Source organism: Somniosus microcephalus, chromosome 12 (assembly GCF_052327205.1).
Source record: "Somniosus microcephalus isolate GS21.2 chromosome 12, FLI_Smic_1.0, whole genome shotgun sequence".
Lineage (NCBI taxonomy): Eukaryota > Metazoa > Chordata > Chondrichthyes > Squaliformes > Somniosidae > Somniosus > Somniosus microcephalus.
The window spans coordinates 78771615-78792600 of record NC_140998.1 but is presented as its reverse complement, the minus strand read 5'-3'; the positions used below and the strand labels follow the sequence as shown (position 1 = coordinate 78792600).

General features: G+C 47.7%; 1 protein-coding gene across 2 annotated transcripts in view; it reads left to right on the top strand.

Moving 5' to 3' along the window:
• The first annotated feature begins 1175 nt into the window (after nt 1-1175).
• The window catches only part of gnpnat1 (glucosamine-phosphate N-acetyltransferase 1), a 35169-nt gene continuing 15358 nt past the window's right edge, over nt 1176-20986 (top strand). The window contains exons 1-2 of one of the 2 annotated variants that reach the window (XM_086003190.1): nt 1176-1292; nt 19903-20082. In XM_086003190.1, coding sequence (XP_085859316.1) covers nt 19929-20082 — 154 coding nt within the window. In that variant the 5' untranslated portion in view covers nt 1176-1292; nt 19903-19928. Of the gene's footprint in view, nt 1293-9006; nt 9426-19902; nt 20083-20986 lie in introns of those variants that run through there. The other variant, XM_086003189.1, reaches the window with a different exon arrangement.

Sequence of the window (20986 nt, the reverse complement as noted above, 5' to 3'; positions counted from 1 at the left end):
CCGGTCCTGCCCCGGTGCAAACCGTCCAGTTTGTACTGGTCCCACCTCCCCCAGAACCAGTTCCAATGTCCCAGGAATTTGAATCCCTCCCCCTCGCACCATTCCTCTAGCCACGTATTCATCTGAAATATCCTTCTATTTCTACTCTGACTAGCACGTGGCACTGGTAGCAATCTTGAGATTACTACATTTGAGGTCCTATTTTTTAATTTACCTCCTAACTCCCTATATTCAGCTTTTAGGACCTCATCCTGGTTTTTACCTATATGCACCACGACAACTGGCTGTTCACCCTCCCCTTACAAAATGCTCTGCAGCCGCTCTGAGACATCCTTGACCCTTGCACCAGGGAGGCAACATACCATCCTGGCATTAGGCAGTTTAATGTGACGAAAGGTCATCGACCTGAAACGTTAACTCTATTTCTCTCTCCACAGCTGCTGTTTTTATTACCCCCAATTACAATGATGCTTAAAGTAGCTCCAATAAAATAATGTTGCATATTTCATGAGGCAAACAGAAAGCCAGTAGCCAGAACAATTTCCATGACCCTTTCCCGCCGGCTGGCTCAGGTTAGAATCGGGGCTTTGGCCCCTAAATCTTGGCTCTACCAACCTCCAGCTCTTTGGACTTGGTGTGATGTGTACTTACGGGGAGAGGGTTTCCACTTTGAATGCAGCAAATAGTATTTCAATGTGCACCCATTTCTCATTACTTTAGCTTGGTTTGGAGACGATTAAAACAGTGTGCATGTTGGACACCCAGTTGATCAAAATAAATAATGCCCCTTGCCATAGAGGGAGAGGAATTATTTTATATTCGAAAAGTAAAGTAATTTTTTTTAATGAAATATATTTTTTATACCAGTCTGTGAAATAGGAAAACTGTTGACTTGCCACCTCCTCCCTGATAAATTCTCCAAGGCGTCTGGTTCTGTCACGCCATAAAAACCATCAGAATGAAACTGGTTGCAGGGCACCAGTTCAGTCCTGTTAGTGAACCGCCTGAACCGTATCATTTTACTGGCCAGGCTTGCTGACGGCTGCAAACCAACAACGCACACCTTTATTTGCAAAAACCGGGCTTCTGTCCAAGGTACAGAGGTGACGCTGTATTTGGGGAAGACGCTCCTGCTCTGCCCCACACTGGCACCGCTGGCCAGCTGCTGCCGCCGCGCTACGTCACCGCGTCAGTGCGTGCTTCCGTCTGGTGGCACGTCAGTGGAGGCCGGTTCAAGCGGCTTCCGTCCGGACAGCAGAGCCGGTGAGGCGGGCAGTGGACTTCCTCTGTGGGTGAGTACTGCACACCGCCCGTTCCCCGCCGCTTTTTTTAAGGGGCCGCAGACTGCCCCCGCCGCCCGGAGGTTATTTTCTGCGAGGCCTCGCCGGTCGGCCAGTGACCCCTGTCAGGAAGTCTCCTGTCAGGAATAACAACAGAAAATGCTGGAAAAACTCAGCAGGTCAGGCAACATCCGTGGAGAGAAATTTGAGTTGACGTTTCGGGTTTGACCCTTCTTCAAAACTGGAGAGAAAAGGAACTAGATCGAAGGCAGGGCTGCGATCGGATAAAAGAACCAAAAGAAGTAAAAGAGATTAGAAGCTAGACGAGATGGTAATAGGCTGGGATTAGGTGTAAAGTGTACTGGCAGGGCAAAAGATAGCTGCCAGGTGTGAGAGAGAAACAAAAGGAAAGGGGGGGAGGAAAGGAGTGGAAAAATATAAGTAAAAATGAAATAGGGGCCGAGGTTATGATCTGAAATTGTTGAACTCGATATTGAGACCGGAAGGCTGCAGGGTGCCTAATCGGAAGATGAGGTGCTGTTCCTCGAGTTTACGTTGAGCTTCCGTGGAACAGTACAAGAGGCCAAGGACGGTGAGGTCCGAGTGGGAATGGAGCGGTGAATTGAAATGACAGGCGACCGGAAGCTCGGGGTCACCCTTACGGACTGAACGGAGGTGTTCCGCAAAGCGGTCACCCAATCTGCGTTTGGTCTCCCCGATGTAGAGGAGACCGCATCGTGAGCAGCGAATACAGTATACTAGATTGCGAGAAGTACAAGTAAATCGCTGTTTCACCTGGAAGGGGTGTTTGGGGCCCTGGACATTGGGGAGGGGGGAGGTATAGGGGCAGGTGTTACATCTCCTCCGCTTGCACGGGAAGGTGCCAGGCGAAGGGGAAGGGCTGTTTGGGGTGATAGAGGAGTGGACTAGGGTGTCTCGGAGAGAGCGGTCCCTGCGGAATGCTGAAAGGGGAGGGGAGGGGAAGATACGTTTGGTGGTGGGATCACTTTGGAGGTAGCGGAAATGCCGGAGGATGATCCGTTGAATGTGGAGGCTGGTGGGGTGAAAGGTGAGGACAAGGGGAACCCTATCGTGGTTCCGGGAGGGGCAGGGGTGAGGGCAGAGGTGCGGGAGATAGAACTGACACGGTCGAGGGCAGTGTCCACCACGGTAGAGGGGAATCCTCGGTTGCGGAAAAAGGAAGACATGTCTGAAGCACTGGTGTGGAAGGTGGCATCGTCGGAGCAGATACGGCGGAGGCGGAGAAACTGGGAGAATGGAATAGAGTCCTTACAGGAAGCGGGGTGGGAGGAAGTGTAGTCCAGGTAGCTGTGGGAGTCAGTGGGCTTGTAGTAAATATTGGTCGATAACCTATCCCCAGAGATGGAGACGGAGAAGTCGAGGAAGGGAAGGGAAGAGTCAGAGATGGACCATGTGAAGGTGAGGGAAGGGTGGAAATTGGAGGCAAAGTGAATGAAATTGTCAAGTTCGGGGCGAGAGCAGGAAACGGCACCAATACAGTCATCAATGTATCGGAAAAAGAGGTGAGGGAGGGGACCCGAGTAGGACTGGAACAAAGATTGTTCCACATAACCCACGAAAAGGCAGGCATAGCTAGGACCCATGCGGGTACCCATGGCAACACCTTTGATTTGGAGGAAATGAGTGGAGTTAAAGGAGAAGTTGTTCAATGTGAGAACAAGTTCAGCCAGGCGGAGGAGGGTCGTGGTGGATGGGGACTGGTCGGGCCTCTGTTCAAGGAAGAAGCGGAGTGCCCTCAGGCCATCCGGGTGGGGGATGGAGGTGTAGAGGGATTGTACGTCCATGGTGAAAAGGAAGCGGTTGGGGCCAGGAAACTGGAAACTGTTAAAGTGGCGGAGGGCGTCCGAAGAGTCGCGGATGTAGGTGGGAAGAGACTGGACAAGGGGAGAAAAGATAGAGTCAAGATAGGAAGAGATAAGTTCTGTAGGGCAAGAACAGGCTGAAACGATGGGTCTACCAGGGCAGTCCTGTTTGTGGATCTTGGGAAGGAGGTAGAAGCGGGCTGTGCGGGGTTGGGGAACTATGAGGTTGGTGGCAGCGGGGGGAAGATCTCCAGAGGAGATGAGGTCAGTGACAGTCTTGGAAACGGTGGTTTGATGTTCGGTAGTGGGGTCATGGTCCAGGTGGAGGTAGGAGGAGGTGTCGGAGAGTTGGCGTTCAGCTTCCGCTAGGTAGAGGTCAGTACGCCAAACAACAACTCTGCAGCCTTCCGGTCTCAATATCGAGTTCAACAATTTCAGATCATAACCTCGGCCCCTATTTCATTTTTACTTATATTTTTCCACTCCTTTCCTCCCCCCCCCTTTCCTTTTGTTTCTCTCTCACACCTGGCAGCTATCTTTTGCCCTGCCAGTACACTTTACACCTAATCCCAGCCTATTACCATCTCGTCTAGCTTCTAATCTCTTTTACTTCTTTTGGTTCTTTTATTCTTTTGTCCGATCGCAGCCCTGCCTTCGATCTAGTTCCTTTTCTCTCCAGTTTTGAAGAAGGGTCAAACCCGAAACGTCAACTCAAATTTCTCTCCACGGATGTTGCCTGACCTGCTGAGTTTTTCCAGCATTTTCTGTTGTTATTTCGGATTTCCAACATCTGCAGTATTTTGCTATCAGTCTCCTGTCAGGGTTCGGGTTACACAAAGTTGCCTTAAGAGTTGGCCCGGGCGATGGGTTTCGGCAGAGTGTGAGTGACCCCCAGCAGACAGTGCCCCAAACTACAGGATGATTTGGACAGGTTGGGTGATTGGGCAGAAGCATGGCAGATGCAATATAACGTGATAAATCCACTTTGGTGTCAAAAACAGGAAGGCAGATTATTATCTGAACGGCAATAGATTGGGAGAAGGGGCAGTGCAACGAGACCTGGGTGTCCTTGTGCACCAGTCGCTGAAGGTAAGCATGCAGGTGCAGCAGGCGGTTAAGAAGGCAAATGGTATGTTGGCCTTCATAGCGAGAGGGTTTGAGTACAGGAACAAGGATGTCTTGCTACAGTTGTACAGGGCCTTGGTGAGACCACATCTTGAGTATTGTGTGCAGTTTTGGTCGCCTTATCTGAGGAAGGATATTCTTGCCATGGAAGGAGTTCAGCGAAGATTCACCAGGCTGATACCTGGGATGGCAGGAATGACATATGAGGAGAGATTGGGTCGATTGGGCTTGTACTCGCTGGAGTTTAGAAGAATGAGAGGGGATCTCATTGAAACTTATAAAATTCTAACGGGACTAGACAGACTAGATGCAGGAAGGATGTTCCCGATGGCAGGGGAGTCCAGAGCCAGGGGTCACAGTCTAAGGATAAGGGGTAAGCCATTTAGGACAGAAATGAGGAGGAATTTCTTCACCCAGAGAGTGGTGAACCTGTGGAATTCTCTACCACAGAAGGCAGTGGAGGCCAATTCATTAAATATATTCAAGAAGGAGTTGGATATATTTCTTAAGGCTAAAGGGTTCAAGGGGTATGGGGAGAAAGCAGGTACCGGGTACTGAACTTGGATGATCAGCCATGATCGCATTGAATGGCGGAGCAGGCTCGAGGCGCCGAATGGCCTACTCCTGCTCCTATCTTCTATGTTTCTATCTCAGTGTGTGAGTGATCCCAACAGACAGTGGCCCATCTCAGTGTGTGTGATCCCAGCAGACAGTGCCCCATCTCAGTGTGTGTGTGATCCCAGCAGGCAGTGCCCCATCTCACTGTGTGAGTGATCCCAGCAGACAGTGCCCCATCTCGGTTTGTGTGAGTGATCCCAGCAGACAGTGCCTCATCTCACAGATTGATCCCAGCAGACAGTACCCCACCTCGGTGTGAGTGATCCCAGCAGACAGTGCCCATCTCAGTGTGAGTGATCCCAGCAGACAGTGCCCCATCTCTGTAAGTGATCCCAGCAGACTGTGCCCCATCTGTGTGTGAGATCCCAGCAGACAGTGCCCCATCTCAGTGAGTGATCCCAGCAGACAGTGCCCCATCTCACTGTGTGAGTGATCCCAGCAGACAGAGGCCCATCTCACTGTGTGAGTGATGCCAGCAGACAGTGCCCCACCTCAGTGTGTGAGTGATCCCAGCAAAAAGTGCCCCATCTCGGTGTGTGTGTGATCCCAGCAGACAGTGCCCCATCCCACTGTGTGTGAGTGATCCCAGCAGACAGTGCCCCATCTCACTGTGAGTGATCCCAGCAGACGGTGCCCCATCTCAGTGTGAATGAAACCAGCAGACAGTGCCCCATCTTGGTGTGAATGAAACCAGCAGACAGTGCCCATCTCACTGTGAGTGTGATTCCAGCAGACAGTGGCCCATCTCAGTGTGAGTGATCCCAGCAGACAGTGCCCCATCTCACTTTGTGATCCCAGCAGACAGTGCCCCATCTCATTGTGTGATCCCAGCAGACAGTGGCCCATCTCGTTGTGTGAGAGTGATCCAAGCAGACAGTGCCCCATCTCGGTGTGTGTGAGTGATCCCAGCAGACAGTGGCCCATCTCGTTGTGAGTGATCCCAGCAGACAGTGCCCCATCTCGCTGAGTGACCCCAGCAGACAGTGCCCCATCTCAGTGTGTGTGTGTGTTTTTTTTTTAATTCATTGATGGGATGTGGGCGTCGCTGGCTAGGCCTGCATTTAGTGCCCATCCCTAATTGCCCTTGAGAAGATGGTGGTGAGCCGCCTTCTTGAACCGCTGCAGTCGATATGGTGTAGGTACACCCACAATGCTGTTAGGAAGGGAGTTCCAGGATTTTGGCCCAGCGACAGTGAAGGAACGGCGATACAGGTCCAAGTCAGGATGGTGTGTGGCTTGGAGGGGAACTTGTAGGTGGTGATGTTCCCATGCGTCTGCTGCCCTTGTCCTTCTAAGTGGTAGAGGTCGCGGGTTTGGAAGGTGCTGTTGAAGGAGATTTGGCGAGTTGCTGCAGTGCATCTTGTAGATGGTACACACTGCAGCCACAGTGCGCCGGTGGTGGAGGGAGTGAATGTTGAAGGTGGTGGATGGAGTGCCAATCAAGCGGGCTGCTTTATCCTGAATGGTGTCGAGCTTCTTGAGTGTTGCTGGAGCTGCACTCATCCAGGCAAGTGGAGAGTATTCCATCACACTCCTGACTTGTGCCTTGTAGATGGTGGAAAGGCTTTGGGGAGTCAGGAGGTGAGACACTCGCCGCAGAATTCCCAGCCTCTGGCCTGCTCTTGTAGCCACAGTATTTATATGGCTGGTCCAGTTCAGTTTCTGATCAATGGTAACCCCCAGGATGTTGATAGTGGGGGATTCAGCAATGGTAATGCCATTGAATGTCAAGGGGAGATGGTTAGAGTCTCGCTTGTTGGAGATGGTCATTGCCTGGCACTTGTGTGGTGCGAATGTTACTTGCCACTTGTCAGCCCAAGTCTGAATGTTGTCCAGGTGTTGCTGCATATGGACACGGACTGCGTCAGTATCTGACGAGTCTCGAATGGTGCTGAACAGTGTGCAATCATCAGCGAACATCCCCACCTCTGACCTTATGATGGAGGGAAGGTCATTGATGAAACAGCTGAAGATGGTTGGGCCTAGGACACTGCCCTGAGGAACTCCTGCAGTGATGTCATGTGATCCCAGCAGACAGTGGCCCATCTCACTGTGTGTGATCCCAGCAGACAGTGCTCCATCTGAGTGTGTGTGATCCCAGCAGATAGTGCCCCATCTCACTGTGTGTGATCCCAGCAGACAGTGGCCCATCTCACTGTGTGTGATCCCAGCAGACAGTGCCCCATCTCACTATGTGTGATCCCAGCAGACAGTGCTCCATCTGAGTGTGTGTGATCCCAGCAGATAGTGCCCCATCTCACTGTGTGTGATCCCAGCAGACAGTGGCCCATCTCACTGTGTGTGATCCCAGCAGACAGTGCTCCATCTCAGTGAGTGATCCCAGCAGACAGTGCCCCATCTCAGTGAGTGATCCCAGCAGACAGTGCCCCATCTCAGTGAGTGATCCCAGCAGACAGTGCCCCATCTCACTGTGTGTGTGTGATCCCAGCAGACAGTGCCCCATCTCACTGTGTGTATGTGATCCCAGCAGACAGTGCCCCATCTCAAATTGTTCAACTTTATGTTAGGTCCCAGGACAGGATTGTTACCCGCTTAGCTCAACGTAGTGTAAGTGGATGGTTTGTGGTTTGTGGGAATTTGCTTCTATTTAGTGTTTAAAAAATATTACATGTGATTTCTAATTGAGTCTTACCCCACTTCTATGTTTTCCTTTCATTTGTGAGAAATGATACAGTAGAGGCACTGAGATCTTGGTGGTGGTGGTGCATTGATTCGCGTCCAAACACTTGTAACTCGGTCATTGTGGGTATGAATTAATTGATGTTTTGTTCAGGTAAAGAAATACTCGTGATTTGGTCACTGGTGAGGTTCTGGAGATTCTGTGGCTGTGGACTCATGGTATTGTCTCTGAGATCCATATTAATGTTTTAATTAGCTACAGTATTACAAAATCCTGTGCACACCCACTCATTAATTTGAGTTTACAATGATTACTCTCACAGCTAGTATGGCTCTTGGTTTGAAAGGTATTTTGTAGGAGTTTACAGCAATGTGTTATGTTTATCTGATGTATAATGTTCACATTAAAGGATTAACAACTGTTATAATTCTGTAATAATCTGGATTACTGAGAAGTGATAGTGTATATGTACTATATTATAATGTCAGCGCTCTGTTGGAACGCTGTGAAAGTTGCTATTTATTTTGAAGCAGTTGTGGCAGGAATTTTTGACTAGAGGAATTGTATGTTTTGCTTTGTGAACTCTGGAACACTACTGCTGTTGAACATTCGTTTGTGTTTCTATGTAACAGCATTAGTCATTCGATTTCGCATACACAATGTTGATTCCTAATGGTGATTATACATGGGAATCTATCTCGTGCAAGAGTTCAGTATATTTGCATTTTAAAGTAAATTATCATTAATAAAACAAGAAAATTCCCTATAGTATTATCATACCTAATGTATAGTATCTGCATTGCCACACTGGCATTCAGCCTAATAGGATTTACAGGGGCATGACTTAGACACTTTGCGGAACACCTCCGTTCAGTCCGTAAGGGTGACCCCGAGCTTCCGGTCGCCTGTCATTTTAATTCACCGCTCCATTCCCACTCAGACCTCACCGTCCTTGGCCTCTTGTATTGTTCCACGGAAGCTCAATGTAAACTCGAGGAACAGCACCTCATCTTCCGATTAGGCACTCTGCAGTCTTCCAGACTCAATATCGAGTTCAACAATTTCAGATCATAACCTCGGCCCCTATTACACATTTTTTCTTGTAATTTGTCCACGCCTTTTCCACCCCCCCCCCCCCCCCTTTCCTTTTGTTTCTCTCTCACACCTGGCAGTTATCTCTTGCCCTGCCAGTACACTTTACACCTAATCTCAGCCTATTACCATCTCGTCTAGCTCTTTTGTTTCTTTCACTTCTTTTGTCCGATCGCAGCCCTGCCTTCGATCTATTTTCTTTTCTTTCCAGTTTTGAAGAAGGGTTCGACCCAAAACGTCAACTCAAATTTCTCTCCACGGATGTTGCCTGACCTGCTGAGTTTTTCCAGCATTTTCTGTTGTTATTTCAGATTTCCAACATCAGCAGTATTTTGCTATCGTACTAGTATCATTGTGATTCATTTTTGCTTGCATATTTTTAATGTGTACTTTTTTTTTTTTTAAAAGATGGGATCAGTTGCTTAGTAATTAGACTTCTTTGTGATTCAGTGAAGACTATTAGAGATAGAGAATGGAAGTGTTGCTGGTAGTACATATGGCCCAGCATACCAGGGCTCGGAAGGAGGAAAATTAAGCCAAAGTTCTGATTCCTGATCACTGTCCATTAACTCCTAGTGGAAAGTGTGCAGGTATTGACGTTGGGACAGGACAGCATTGGGCTAAAGTGTGACATGCACCACCCTGGACTAGCCCACTGGCACTCATTGTCTAGGCTTTCACATAAACAGCCATGGGAAATTGCTGCCACCTGTGGAATCATAACCTGCAATGGAAGAGAGAGAGCAAAAGTGAAGAAAATTGGAAGAGGCAAAAAAGTTGGAAATCAGCCCATTGGTGACTTTCTGTCACCTCTTTCGTTAGTGTGTGAGTTGTATGTTCTCATTCCCACAGCCTCCTATTATTAGTCCACTTTTCAACTGTGTGAAATAGATATCCTGTAAATGGTGAAGTTAAGATGTCAAGTAAATAAGATATAGTATAACATGTGCCAAGAGCTGTAGTTTAGAAACCTATGGGAACCAAATTTCTAAGAACAAAATATGAAAGGACTATCTTGTTGGGGAATGAAACACTTTCTCGTTACACCTGATGTCAGCATCAAGCACTAACAAAGGTTAAAAAGCAGCTCAAATTTGTTCCACACTATGCAATAATATGCCATACCCCTGAAAAGAATATTTGTTATATACAGGTGGTGTAATTATAAACCTTTTATGTACAGCAAACACTAATCATAATCCAAATATGAAGAATAATGTGAAATAGATTTAGTTACATGGCTCTTGTATTGTGAGTTGCCAGTCATATAATATTGACATAGCCCTGTACACCAGCTGTTGTGGTACTCAAATTTCTAGTTCGAGATTGGGTCGGTTGTGACTCGCCTATAAGAAATCAAAAGGAAGGTGACAGGATGGCACCGCACTAGGTTTCAACTTAAATAGCCAAAAAAATGTATTAAACTGTAATAGCACAAGCAAAGAGCAGCAGTAACATATTTCTACAGTAGTCATTAAACTTTTACTGGCTCCTCAAGTGGTAGAAAATAAATAGTTTGAGGCTGCTGCGCTAAATGTTGTTAGAACTAATATTCTTATGTATTGATTCCTTTTTCACCATCTACGGAAACTTTCCGGCCTGACTTTGAAGGCCGCAGCCAGACTTTGAAGGCCGCAGCCAGACTTTGAAGGCCGCAGCCAGACTTTGAAGGCCGCAGCCAGACTTTGAAGGCCGCAGCCAGACTTTGAAGGCCGCAGCCAGACTTTGAAGGCCGCAGCCAGACTTTGAAGGCCGCAGCCAGACTTTGAAGGCCGCAGCCAGACTTTGAAGGCCGCAGCCAGACTTTGAAGGCCGCAGCCAGACTTTCCAATTTAAACAAGTCTGGTTGATAAATACCTTCAAAAACATGACTGAGGACCAGCAGGTTTAAGTTTATAGAAAGCTGCCAATCAAACACGTATTTGAATAAATCCCACAGATATATGTATTTGAATCCAATAGTTTGGTCTTTCTCACATACACTAGGTACAGACAAACTGTAGCAAATACATCCAGTTAATCTGGATATGATTTGTGGTTAGTTTTAAACCCCTTGTATACCATGGCAGAATTGAAGAAGCCCATACCATGCTAAATATTAGACAAAAATTCTTTGTCACTCTGAGCCTGGATTACAGCACCAACACCCGGTGTACAAGTTGCAAAATGACACCTTTTATATTACTACCTAGAGTTATAGCATGAGATTCTCTTTAGATGCCAGTCATTAATATTTACATAGCTGTGGATTTCAACCACCATTTATGCACTTGAGCGTGGATACCAATGCAATAGTGGGAGGGTAAAAGATTACTTTCAATGTGTAAAGAGATACCAATTTGCTATTGTCTTGCCTGACCTACATTTTTAGGAGTCACACAAGAAAACAGGAGGTGTCAAGACTTTTATGGACATTTTTCTCCTAAAGTGATATTGGGAAGTTCTGCATCAAAAAGCCCTATTTCTGCATAGTATCTGGTATTGCTTGTTCAGAAATCTACGCCATTAGTGGTACAGTGGCCATGGGGTTTGATGTAAGAAAACTACTAGCCACTTGGTCTGAGTATTAAACAAGGCTTTAATCAACTGTTTTTCAACATGGAGATCTAGTTGTGTCCTTCACTAGTTCCTGTTAAAGAATGTCCTGAGCAAGCTGGGCCCATGCCCGAGTATTTATACTCTCCCTGGACAGCGCCACCAGCAGGCCACCCAGTATTATTTCATAAGTCATTTCCCATGAATGACAAGATTCATGTCAGGGTTGGTGCTGCATTTGGAGGGGGGGGGGGTGCAAAGACACTACAGAAGTTAGATACTTCCCCACAAGGAAGTTGGTGGAGGGAGGGTAGGAGAGGATAGAGAGTTGCTTGTCTTGCATACCACTAACTGGCCTAAAGGAACTGTGATATTGACCAACGAAACTTGGAAGTGTAATAAACCGTGAGGAAGATAGTAATAGACTGCAAGAGGACATAGACAGGCTGGTGGAATGGGCGGACATGTGGCAGATGAAATTCAATGTAGAAAAGTGTGACATTGTAGGAATTAACGAATTCCAACGAATAACGGAGATCGACACAAGAGAACAACTAAACAGGTCTTTACTCAATGGAGATGCCACGAGGACTGCCTGGGCAGCCCCGTGGTTTGCGACGTGACGTCATCGCGTTTGCCCGCGTTTTCCTGCGCTCTTAAAGGGGCCATGGCCCGTACATGCAAACTCTATATACAAAACACAGTAATGCCTAACACAATGGTACAGGTTTAGGCTGGTGTTAGAACATTGTTAAAGAGAATTAGATACAGTTAGCCAGAGTCATTCAGTGGTTCTGCCACATGCGCCCCCCCAGAATTCGCTTTAACGGACAAAGTCAAACGGTGAGGGGGTCTGACAAGCTTGTCAGAATGACTCCTGTACTCTCGAGGCGGAGTCTGCTGGTCGTCTGGCGGGCGGTCGCACTCGGTCTGCCGTAACGACGATGGGTGGCCGACCCCGTCTCGGCGGTTCTGCTGTCTCGACGGGGCAGTCGAGGTCTAAATGTGCTGGCTTTAAGCGGTCGACCGAAATGTGGTCCGGTTTACCACCGACATTTACCGTGAAGGTTTTGTCCCCTGTTTCCAACACGCGGAAGGGACCGGTATATGGGGCCTTGAGCGGATCCCTATGTGCGTCATGGCGAATAAAAACGTATTCAGCCTTGTGAAGGTCCGTGGGAACGTGTGACCTCTGCAGCCCGTGGTGCGAAGTGGGCACCGGTGCAAAACCTCTGGCCGCCTCTTGGCGACTAGCAAGCTGGGCAGACGCGGACCATGGCTCCGTCGATGTTGGTAGGAAGTCCCCTGGGACTCGCAGCGGCTGACCATACACAAGCCCCGCTGATGAAGAGTGAAGGTCTTCTTTGGGGGCCGTGCGAAGACCCAACAGGACCCACGGTAGCTTGTCTGCCCATCCAGCGTCCTGGAGGCTGGCCCTCAGGGCGGCTTTCATCGACCGGTGGAAGCGTTCGCAGAGGCCATTCGCCTGTGGGTGGTAGGCTGTGGTGCGGTGTAATTTGACACCGAGTCCTTGGGCCACTGCATTCCAGAGTTCGGAGGAAAACTGCGGTCCCCTGTCTGACGAAATATCTGCGGGCACTCCGAAACGGGCGATCCAGGAGGAAATGAACGCCCTGGCCACGTCTGCCGAAGTAGTGGATGACAGGGGGACCGCCTCCGGCCATCTGGTGGTGCGGTCAACCATGGTCAGGATGTGTGAAAAACCATGGGAGGGTGGGAGTGGTCCTACCAGGTCCACGTTGACATGGTCAAAACGTTGCTCCGGAACTGTGAAGGTGGCCAACAGAGCTTTGATGTGGCGCTGTACCTTGGCCTTTTGGCAGACCACGCAGGTGTTGGCCCAGTCGCGGACATCTTTATGCATGCCATGCCATACAAATTTCACTGACATCAGTTTCTGAGAGGCCTTCATACCTGGGTGTGACAACCCATGTATGGCGTCAAACACTTTGCGGCGCCAGACGACCGGCACGACAGGGCAAGGATCCTGTACGGAGACGCCACACAACAGCGTGGTACCTGCCGAATGGAACTTGACGTCGGCCAACTGGAGGCCAGTGATGGCCGTTCTGTAAGCTTGGACTTCCGGGTCTGAGGCTTGGTCCACTGCCATGAGGGCGTAGTCAATGCCCAAATGAACCGTTTTGACGATTGCGTGGGAAAGGCAGTCTGCCACCAGGTTGTCATTACCGGCCACGTGCTGTATATCCGTGGTGAATTCGGATATGTAGGTCAGTTGATGCTACTGTCGGGCTGACCACGGTTCGGCGGTCTTGGCCATTGCAAAGGTTAGCGGCTTATGGTCCACAAAGGCGGTGAAAGGACGTCCTTCCAGTAGGAACCGAAAATGGCGGATGGCCAGAAAAAGGGCGAGCAACTCCCGGTCGAACGTGCTGTATGCTCTCTCGTTCTGCCGTAGTTGACGGCTGAAGAATGCCAACGGCTACTATGTCCCGTTCACCCACTGCTGTTGCACGGCACCGACTGCGTAGTCCGACGCGTCGGTGGTGAGGGCGATGGTGGCTCCTGGCAGCGGGTGCGCCAGCATAGCCGCGTTGGCTAAGGTGCTTTTGGTGTCGGCGAACGCTCGGTTCATGTCATCCATCCAGTCTACCGGGTTCTTGCCAGTCTTGCCCTTGGGGGCCTCGTACAGGGGCTGCATGAGTAGTGCCGCCTTAGGCACGAAACGGTGGTAAAAGTTTACCATGCCTAGGAATTCCTGCAGGGCCTTTACGTTCTGCGGGCGTGGAAAGGATGTCACCGCCTCTACTTTCGAAGGTAAACGAACCGCTCCCTCTGAGGTGATGCGATGCCCCAGGAAGTCAATTTGGTGCAGGCCAAACTGACACTTGGCCGGGTTGATAATCAGGCCGTGTTGACTGAGGCATTGAAAAAGGGTGCGTAGGTGACAGGTATGTTCTTCCTTAGTAGGACTGGCAATTAGAATATCATCCAGGTAGACGAAGAGGAACTTGAGGTCCCGCAGCACGGAGTCCATCAGGCGTTGGAAAGCCTGGGCGGCGTTCTTTAACCCAAACGGCATTCGTAAAAACTTGAAGAGGCCGAATGGGGTGATGACTGCAGTCTTCTGGACGTCTTGTGGATGAACTGGGACCTGGTGGTAGCCCCGGACGAGGTCGACCTTTGAGAACACGGTGTTCCCTGCCAAATGGGCAGAAAAATCCTGGATGTGGGGGATCGGGTAACGATCAGGAGTGGTGGCGTCGATAGTTGCCGCATGGCCGCCATCCACCGCCAGGCTTCGGGACGATATGGAGGGGTGAAGACCAGGGACTATTCGACCGGCGAATAGTCCCTAACCGCTCCATGGTTGCGAACTCCGCCTTTGCGACCGCCAGCTTGCCAGGTTCCAGGCACTGGGCCCGCGCGTAGACCGGGGGGGCCGTTGGTGGTGATGTGGTGTTCCACACCATGTTTCGTGGTTGTGGAGGAGAACGTGGGTCTTGTCAGGTCGGGGAATTCGCCGAGCAGGCGAGCGAACTCATCAGGAGTCAGGAACGCACAGGAGACGGTGCATGACGTAGTGTTACTGCGGTAACACGGAAGAAAATTAAAAGTTGCTGCGTTGATCAGCCGCTGGTTCCTAACGTCGACCAGGAGGCTGTTGGCGCACAGGAAATCCGGGCCGAGGAGGGGCTGGGAAACTCTGGCCGTAACAAACTCCCAGTGAAAATGTTGCCCCCCGAGGCACACCTCCACTTGCCGTCTGCTGAAGGTCCGAATTGTTCCGCCATTGGCCGCTTCAAGGGGGGGCCGTGATTCCCCGTCTGCACATCGAGGGCGGACGCGGGTAAAATGCTGTACTGCTCCCCGGTGTCGCACAGAAAACAACGACCGGAGAGAGTATCAGTGATGAACAGCAATTTTCCCGCGTTGCCGATCGCGGCCGCGGGGTGCCCGTTAGACCCGTTCCTCGGTGGTCGCAGTGTCAGTTGTTTGTTTTTTTGGGGAAAACTGCAGGGAGGGCGGCAACGCTTCGCCTTCGCGCCAAACTGCACGTGGTAGAAACACAGCCCAGCAGGCTGATGAGCTGGGGCAGCGTCTACGGGGGATGGGTGCCTCGTGGCGGCGCAGTACTGCCGAGTTACAGCGAAAATTTTGTCTGCCTCCGCAGCGAGTGTTGCGCAGTCTTCAATTTCAGATCTGGCCAGGGCAGCTTGTACCTGTCCAGGCAGTTGGCTGAGGAAAATTTCGTGGAACAGGAAACATTCCCGTTCTGAGCCCAGGAGTGTGAGCATTTGGCTTATCAACTCTGAAGGCTTGGAGTCCCCGAGCCCGGGCATAGCGAGTAATCGACGGGCGTGCTCCGGTTTTGTGAGGCTGAAAACCTGCAGTAACCGCGCTGTGAGGGTTTCATACTTGTGCACCGTTGGGGGGTTTTCGAGGAGGCTGACGATCCGAGAGGCGGTAGAGCTGTCGAGTGCGGAGACCACATAAAGATACTTGGTCTGATCCGCATCGATGTTCCTCAGGGCGAACTGGGCCTCGACCTGAATAAACCACGAGGGTGCTTGCTGCTCCCAGAACTGCGGTAGCTTTAGCGAAATGGCGTTTGCTTCCATGCTGTGCTCTTATGTGAAAACGTTCACAAAAACGGGGTCACCAATGTAGGAATTAACGAATTCCAATGAATAACGGAGATCGACACAAGAGAACAACTAAACAGGTCTTTACTCAACGGAGATGCCACGAGGACTGCCTGGGCAGCCCCGTGGTTTGCGACGTGACGTCATCGCGTTTACCCGCACTCTTAAAGGGGCCATGCCCCGTACATGCAAACTCTATATACAAAACACAGTAATGCCTAACACAATGGTACAGGTTTAGGCTGGTGTTAGAACATCGTTAAAGAGAATTATATACAGTTAGCCAGAGTCATTCAGTGGTTCTGCCACAACATAAAACATTTTGGTAGGAAGAATGAGCAGAGGCAATACAAGCTAAATAGTACAAATTTTAAAGGGGGTGCAAGAACAGAGACCTGGGGGTGTTTGTGCACAAATCTTCGAAGGTCACAGGACAGTTTAACAAAGCAGTTAATGACGCATATGGGATCCTGGGCTTTATAAATAGAGGCATAGAGTACAAAAACCAGGAAGTTATGTTAACCATGTATAAAACACTAGTTCGGCCCCTGCTGGAGTATTGTGTCCAATTCTGGGCACCACACTCTAGGAAAGACGTGACGGCTTTGGAGAGGGTTCAGAAGAGATTTACTAGAATGGTTCCAGGGATGAGGGATTACAGTTATGTGGATAGACTGGAGAAGCTGGAGTTGTTTTCTGTAGAGCAGATTTCTGTAGAGGAGGTTTGATAGAGGTGTTTAAAATCATGAAGGGTTTAGATGGAGTAAATAAAGAGAAATGGTTTCCAATGGCTGAAGGGTCGATAACCAGAGGGCACAGATTTAAGGTGATTGGCAAAAGAACCAGAGGCGACATGAGGAAAAACGTTTTATGCAACGAGTGGTTAGGATTTGGAAATCACTGCCTGATAGGGTGGTAGAAACAGATTCAATAGTAGCCTTCAAAAGGGAATTGGATAAATACTTGGAAGGCAAAAAAATTGCAGGCATATGGGGAAAGAGTGGGACTAACTGGACTGCTGATCAAAAGAGCCGATGCAGACTCAGTGGGCTGAATGGCTTCCTTCTGTGCTATACTATTCTATGTTTGGGACTGACTTGTTTCTCTGTTCTTTGAATTAGGGGAAAGTGTTGCTGAAGGCCCTAAATGCAGGGACTAAACATGAAATTAAATGTACATTTAGAGGAATTGTAATTTTTGGTTAGTATTAATATAGGCAGACTTCCTCTAGAGTGAAGTCTATGTTGACATGAACTTGGAAAGATTTGAATGAGGTTCAACTCCATGTTTAAATCAGCAACAGAAATTTTTAAAAGTGAAACGAGATGCAGATGTTTTGAGTTAGCTGAAGTGAACTGTTAATGTTTATTTTTAAAATGCTACATTTAAAAGAAAAATTATTACGACGTGAGAAAAGGATGAATAATTGGATCACCTGACCAAGCCTTTCAATGTATGATGCTGCTTGCGAGTCCTCAGCACAGTACATCTAACACTCGCAGTAAGAATCGAACCTCCAGCACCACGGGAGATCTGACTGCACACGGGGGAAAAAGAAAGAATAGAAATGCAGTAGTCATAGGGGATTCGATAGTTATAGGCATAGACAGGCGTTTCTGTAACTGCGAACGTGATTCCCAAATGATATGTTGCCTCCCTGGTGCCAGGGTAAAAGATATCACTGAGCGGGTGCAGGACATTCTGCGAGGGGAAGGGGAGCAGCCAGAAGTCGTGGTTCATGTTGGAACCCATGACATAGGTAGAAAAAGTGTTGAGATGCTTCAGGCAGAGTTTCAGGAGCTAGGAAAAAGTTTAAGAATCAGGACTTCAAAGGTAGTAATCGCAGGATTACTCCCAGTGCCATGTGCTGGTGAGTAATAGAAACAGGAAGACAGGCCAGGTAAATGCGTGGCTGGGAAGTGGTGCAGGAGGGCGGGTTTCAGATTCTTGGGGCATTGGGACCGGTTCTGGGGGAAGGGGCACCTGTACAAGATGGATGGGTCACACCTGAACAAATCCGGGATGAATGTTCTTGCTGAGAGGTTAACTAGTACTGTTGGGGAGGGTTTAAACTAATTTGGCTGGGGGAGGGGAACTAGAAAATAGCAGAAATAACAGAAAATGCTGGAAACACTCAGCAGATGCTGCCTGACCTGTTGAGTGTTTCCAGCATTTTCTGTTGTTATTTCAGATTTCCAGCATCCGCAGTATTTTGCTGTTGTAGAAAATAACAGAAATTAGATCAAAGGACAGAGAGATATAAGCAGCAGTAAAGTTAGAAATATCCCAAAAATTGCAGGGATGTACTAAAAAGATTAGCATTACTGAAAGTTGGTAAGTCACCTGATCTAGATGGAATGCCTCCTAGGTTACTGAAAGAAGCAAAGGTAGAAATAGCAGAGGCATTGGTCACAATCTTTCAATCCTCATTGGATACAGGAGTAGTGCCAGAGGATTGCTACTGTTATACCACTATTCAAGAAAGTGGAGAGGGATAAACCAGGAAACTACAGGCCAGTCAGCCTAACATTGGTGGTGGGAAAGTTATTGGAAACCATCATCAGGGACAAAATAAACTTTCATTTGGAAAGGCATGGGTTAATCAAGGAGTGCCAGCATGGATTTGTTAAAGGTGAATCATGTCTGACTAACTTGATTGAATTTTTTGAGATAACAGAGAAGGTTGGTCAAGGTAGTGCAGTAGATGTATATATGGACCTTTGGAAGGCATTTGACAAAGTGCCACGCAGGAGGCTTATTAAGAAGATGGAAGCCCATGGAATTAAGGGGAAAGTGGCAGCATGGATGCAAAATTGGCTTATTGTCCGGAAGCAGAGGTGGTGGTGGAGGATGGATGTCTTTCAGATTGGGAGGTAGTTTTCAGTGGTGTTCCCCAAGGGTCAATTTTGGGTCCATTACTCTTTGCAATTTTTATAAACGACCTAGACTCTGGGTAGGGAGCAGCATTATAAAGTTTGCAGATAATACGAAACTTGGCAAAGTAGTAGATCATGATGAGGATAGTCAGGATGACATAGGATGGTGAAATGGGCAGAAGCATGGCAGATGGAGTTCAATGCGGAGAAGTGTGAAGTGATGCACTTTGGGAGGACAGCACACTATAAATGGCATGATTTTGAAAAGTGTAGATGAACAGAGAGACCTTGGTGTCCATACACACACATCCTTAAAGGTGGCAGGGCAAGTTGATAAGGTGGTTAAAAAGGCATATAGGTTATTTGGGTTTATAAATAGAGGACTAGAATATAAAAGCAGAGTTCATGCTAGAAATTTATAAATCACTGGTTAGGCCTCAGCTGGAGTATTGTTGACAGTTTTGGGCACCATACCTCAGGAAAAATGTAAAGGCCTCAGAAAGGGTACAGAGGAGGTTTACCCAGGATGTTACCAGGGATGAGGGACTTGAGTTATGAGGAGAGGTTGGAAAAGTTAGGACTGTGCTCCTTGGAACAGAGAAGGTTAAGAGGTGACCTAGTAGAGGTTTTCAAGATAATGAGAGGTTTTGATCGAGAAAAATGATTCCCTCTGGTGAGTGGGTCAATAACTCGAGGTGATAGAAATCATTGGCAAAAGATCTGGAGGGGCGATGAGGAGACATTTTTCACTCCGACTTGTCGGGATCTGGAATGCTCTACCTGGAGAGGTGGTGGAAGCTGATTCCATAAATAATTTTAAAAGGGAGCTGGACAGGCACTTGAGGATGAGGAACTTGCAGGGTTATGGACAAAAAGTGGGGATGTGGGACTAAGCACGACTGCTCTTTCAAAGAGCCGGCACAGGCACGACGGGTCGAATGGCCTCCTTCGGTGCTGCAAGTTTCTATGATTTTGGTGATTATTACGAGTTGTTTCATAAACACAGCAGGCAAATGATGTCTTGCTGCAGTGCTCCAAAATATGGTGATTGATTAGTAATGTGCAATTGTACAGTAACCATCACTCAAATTTAGTTTACTTTGAGAATTTATTAGTACACAATTTGATCTGTCTTGCAGTAACCGAATTAAAAAGTCACATTATATTTCTCTTGACTATTTTTAGGTGTCACATTAATCTAAATAAGTAAAAATGTATATTTGATTAGGGTTTTTAAAGCATTTTCCATTTTTTCTTAAACAGTGTATTGGTTGTGTGCTCCTCCTGCCATGATTCTTGATGATACACCCTTGTTTGATCCCATCATGTTAAATGACCTGGACTGGAGCCAGAATATGGTGAAATTCTCGCCTGAAATTTCCCCTTTGCACCCTGGGGATGGACTAGTTATGAGGCCTCTCTGTACTGCTGACTTCAACAGAGGTACTGTTTGAACTGTAATCCACGGGGGAGTTAACAGATATATGTTAATACTGACTAAGTTTATGAATTTAACATTTACTGAAATGTTCAATGTTTAAACAAAACCTATTGAAGAGCTTAAAATTTAAAATTGCTGTTGAACAATTTTCACTCCATTTCAGTCTAATTAATTTTTGCAACCACTTTGGATAGCAGGCACTTTGGATTGCTTTTTTGTTGAATATGTTTATGCGAGTAAGCAATTTTTTCTGTTAAACTTGTAAGGATTCAGTTTATTTTCTCATTCTCGCATTGTTTTGCCTGCATTTATACTTTCGTTTTTATGCTTAACTCTTTTGAATCATGATACAATGTCTATGTAGTAATTAAAAGAAATTTAACTCCCAATAGCTATTTTGAACGTTCAATCCACATGGTCCCATTGGTTCTTGTTTCAGTTCTAGAATAGTGTATATAGTTTAGGTACATGCACAGAAGGGACTGAAGTAGTTATACCAGTGTTCTCATACCTCCAGTGCAGTTCCAGTCCAAAGCATCTTCTTAGATGTTCATTAGGTAAGAAAACTCCAGGGTTCCAGTTAGTTTTTGCATTTATCCATCCATCTAATAGTCATCTTTATTTTCTTGCACTTCTTCCCAGCCATCCATTATTCGTTATTTAATTTCTACAGCACTTGTGTGAAATTTTCCACTTTGCACACAAGCGATCCTTAGTGTCAAATTATGGGCAGTTTTATGCTATGGATACTCTAAACTGGGTTGAGGAATTCCTTTCACTTAAGACCCTTACAAAGAGAGAGATCTTTCATTCCTTCAGTCTTTGGCTTCCAAAGTTGTTCTGAGGTAAAAAAAAAACAATTGTGGTGTGAAAATTTGTAGATTTGTATTCAAATCTGACAAAATA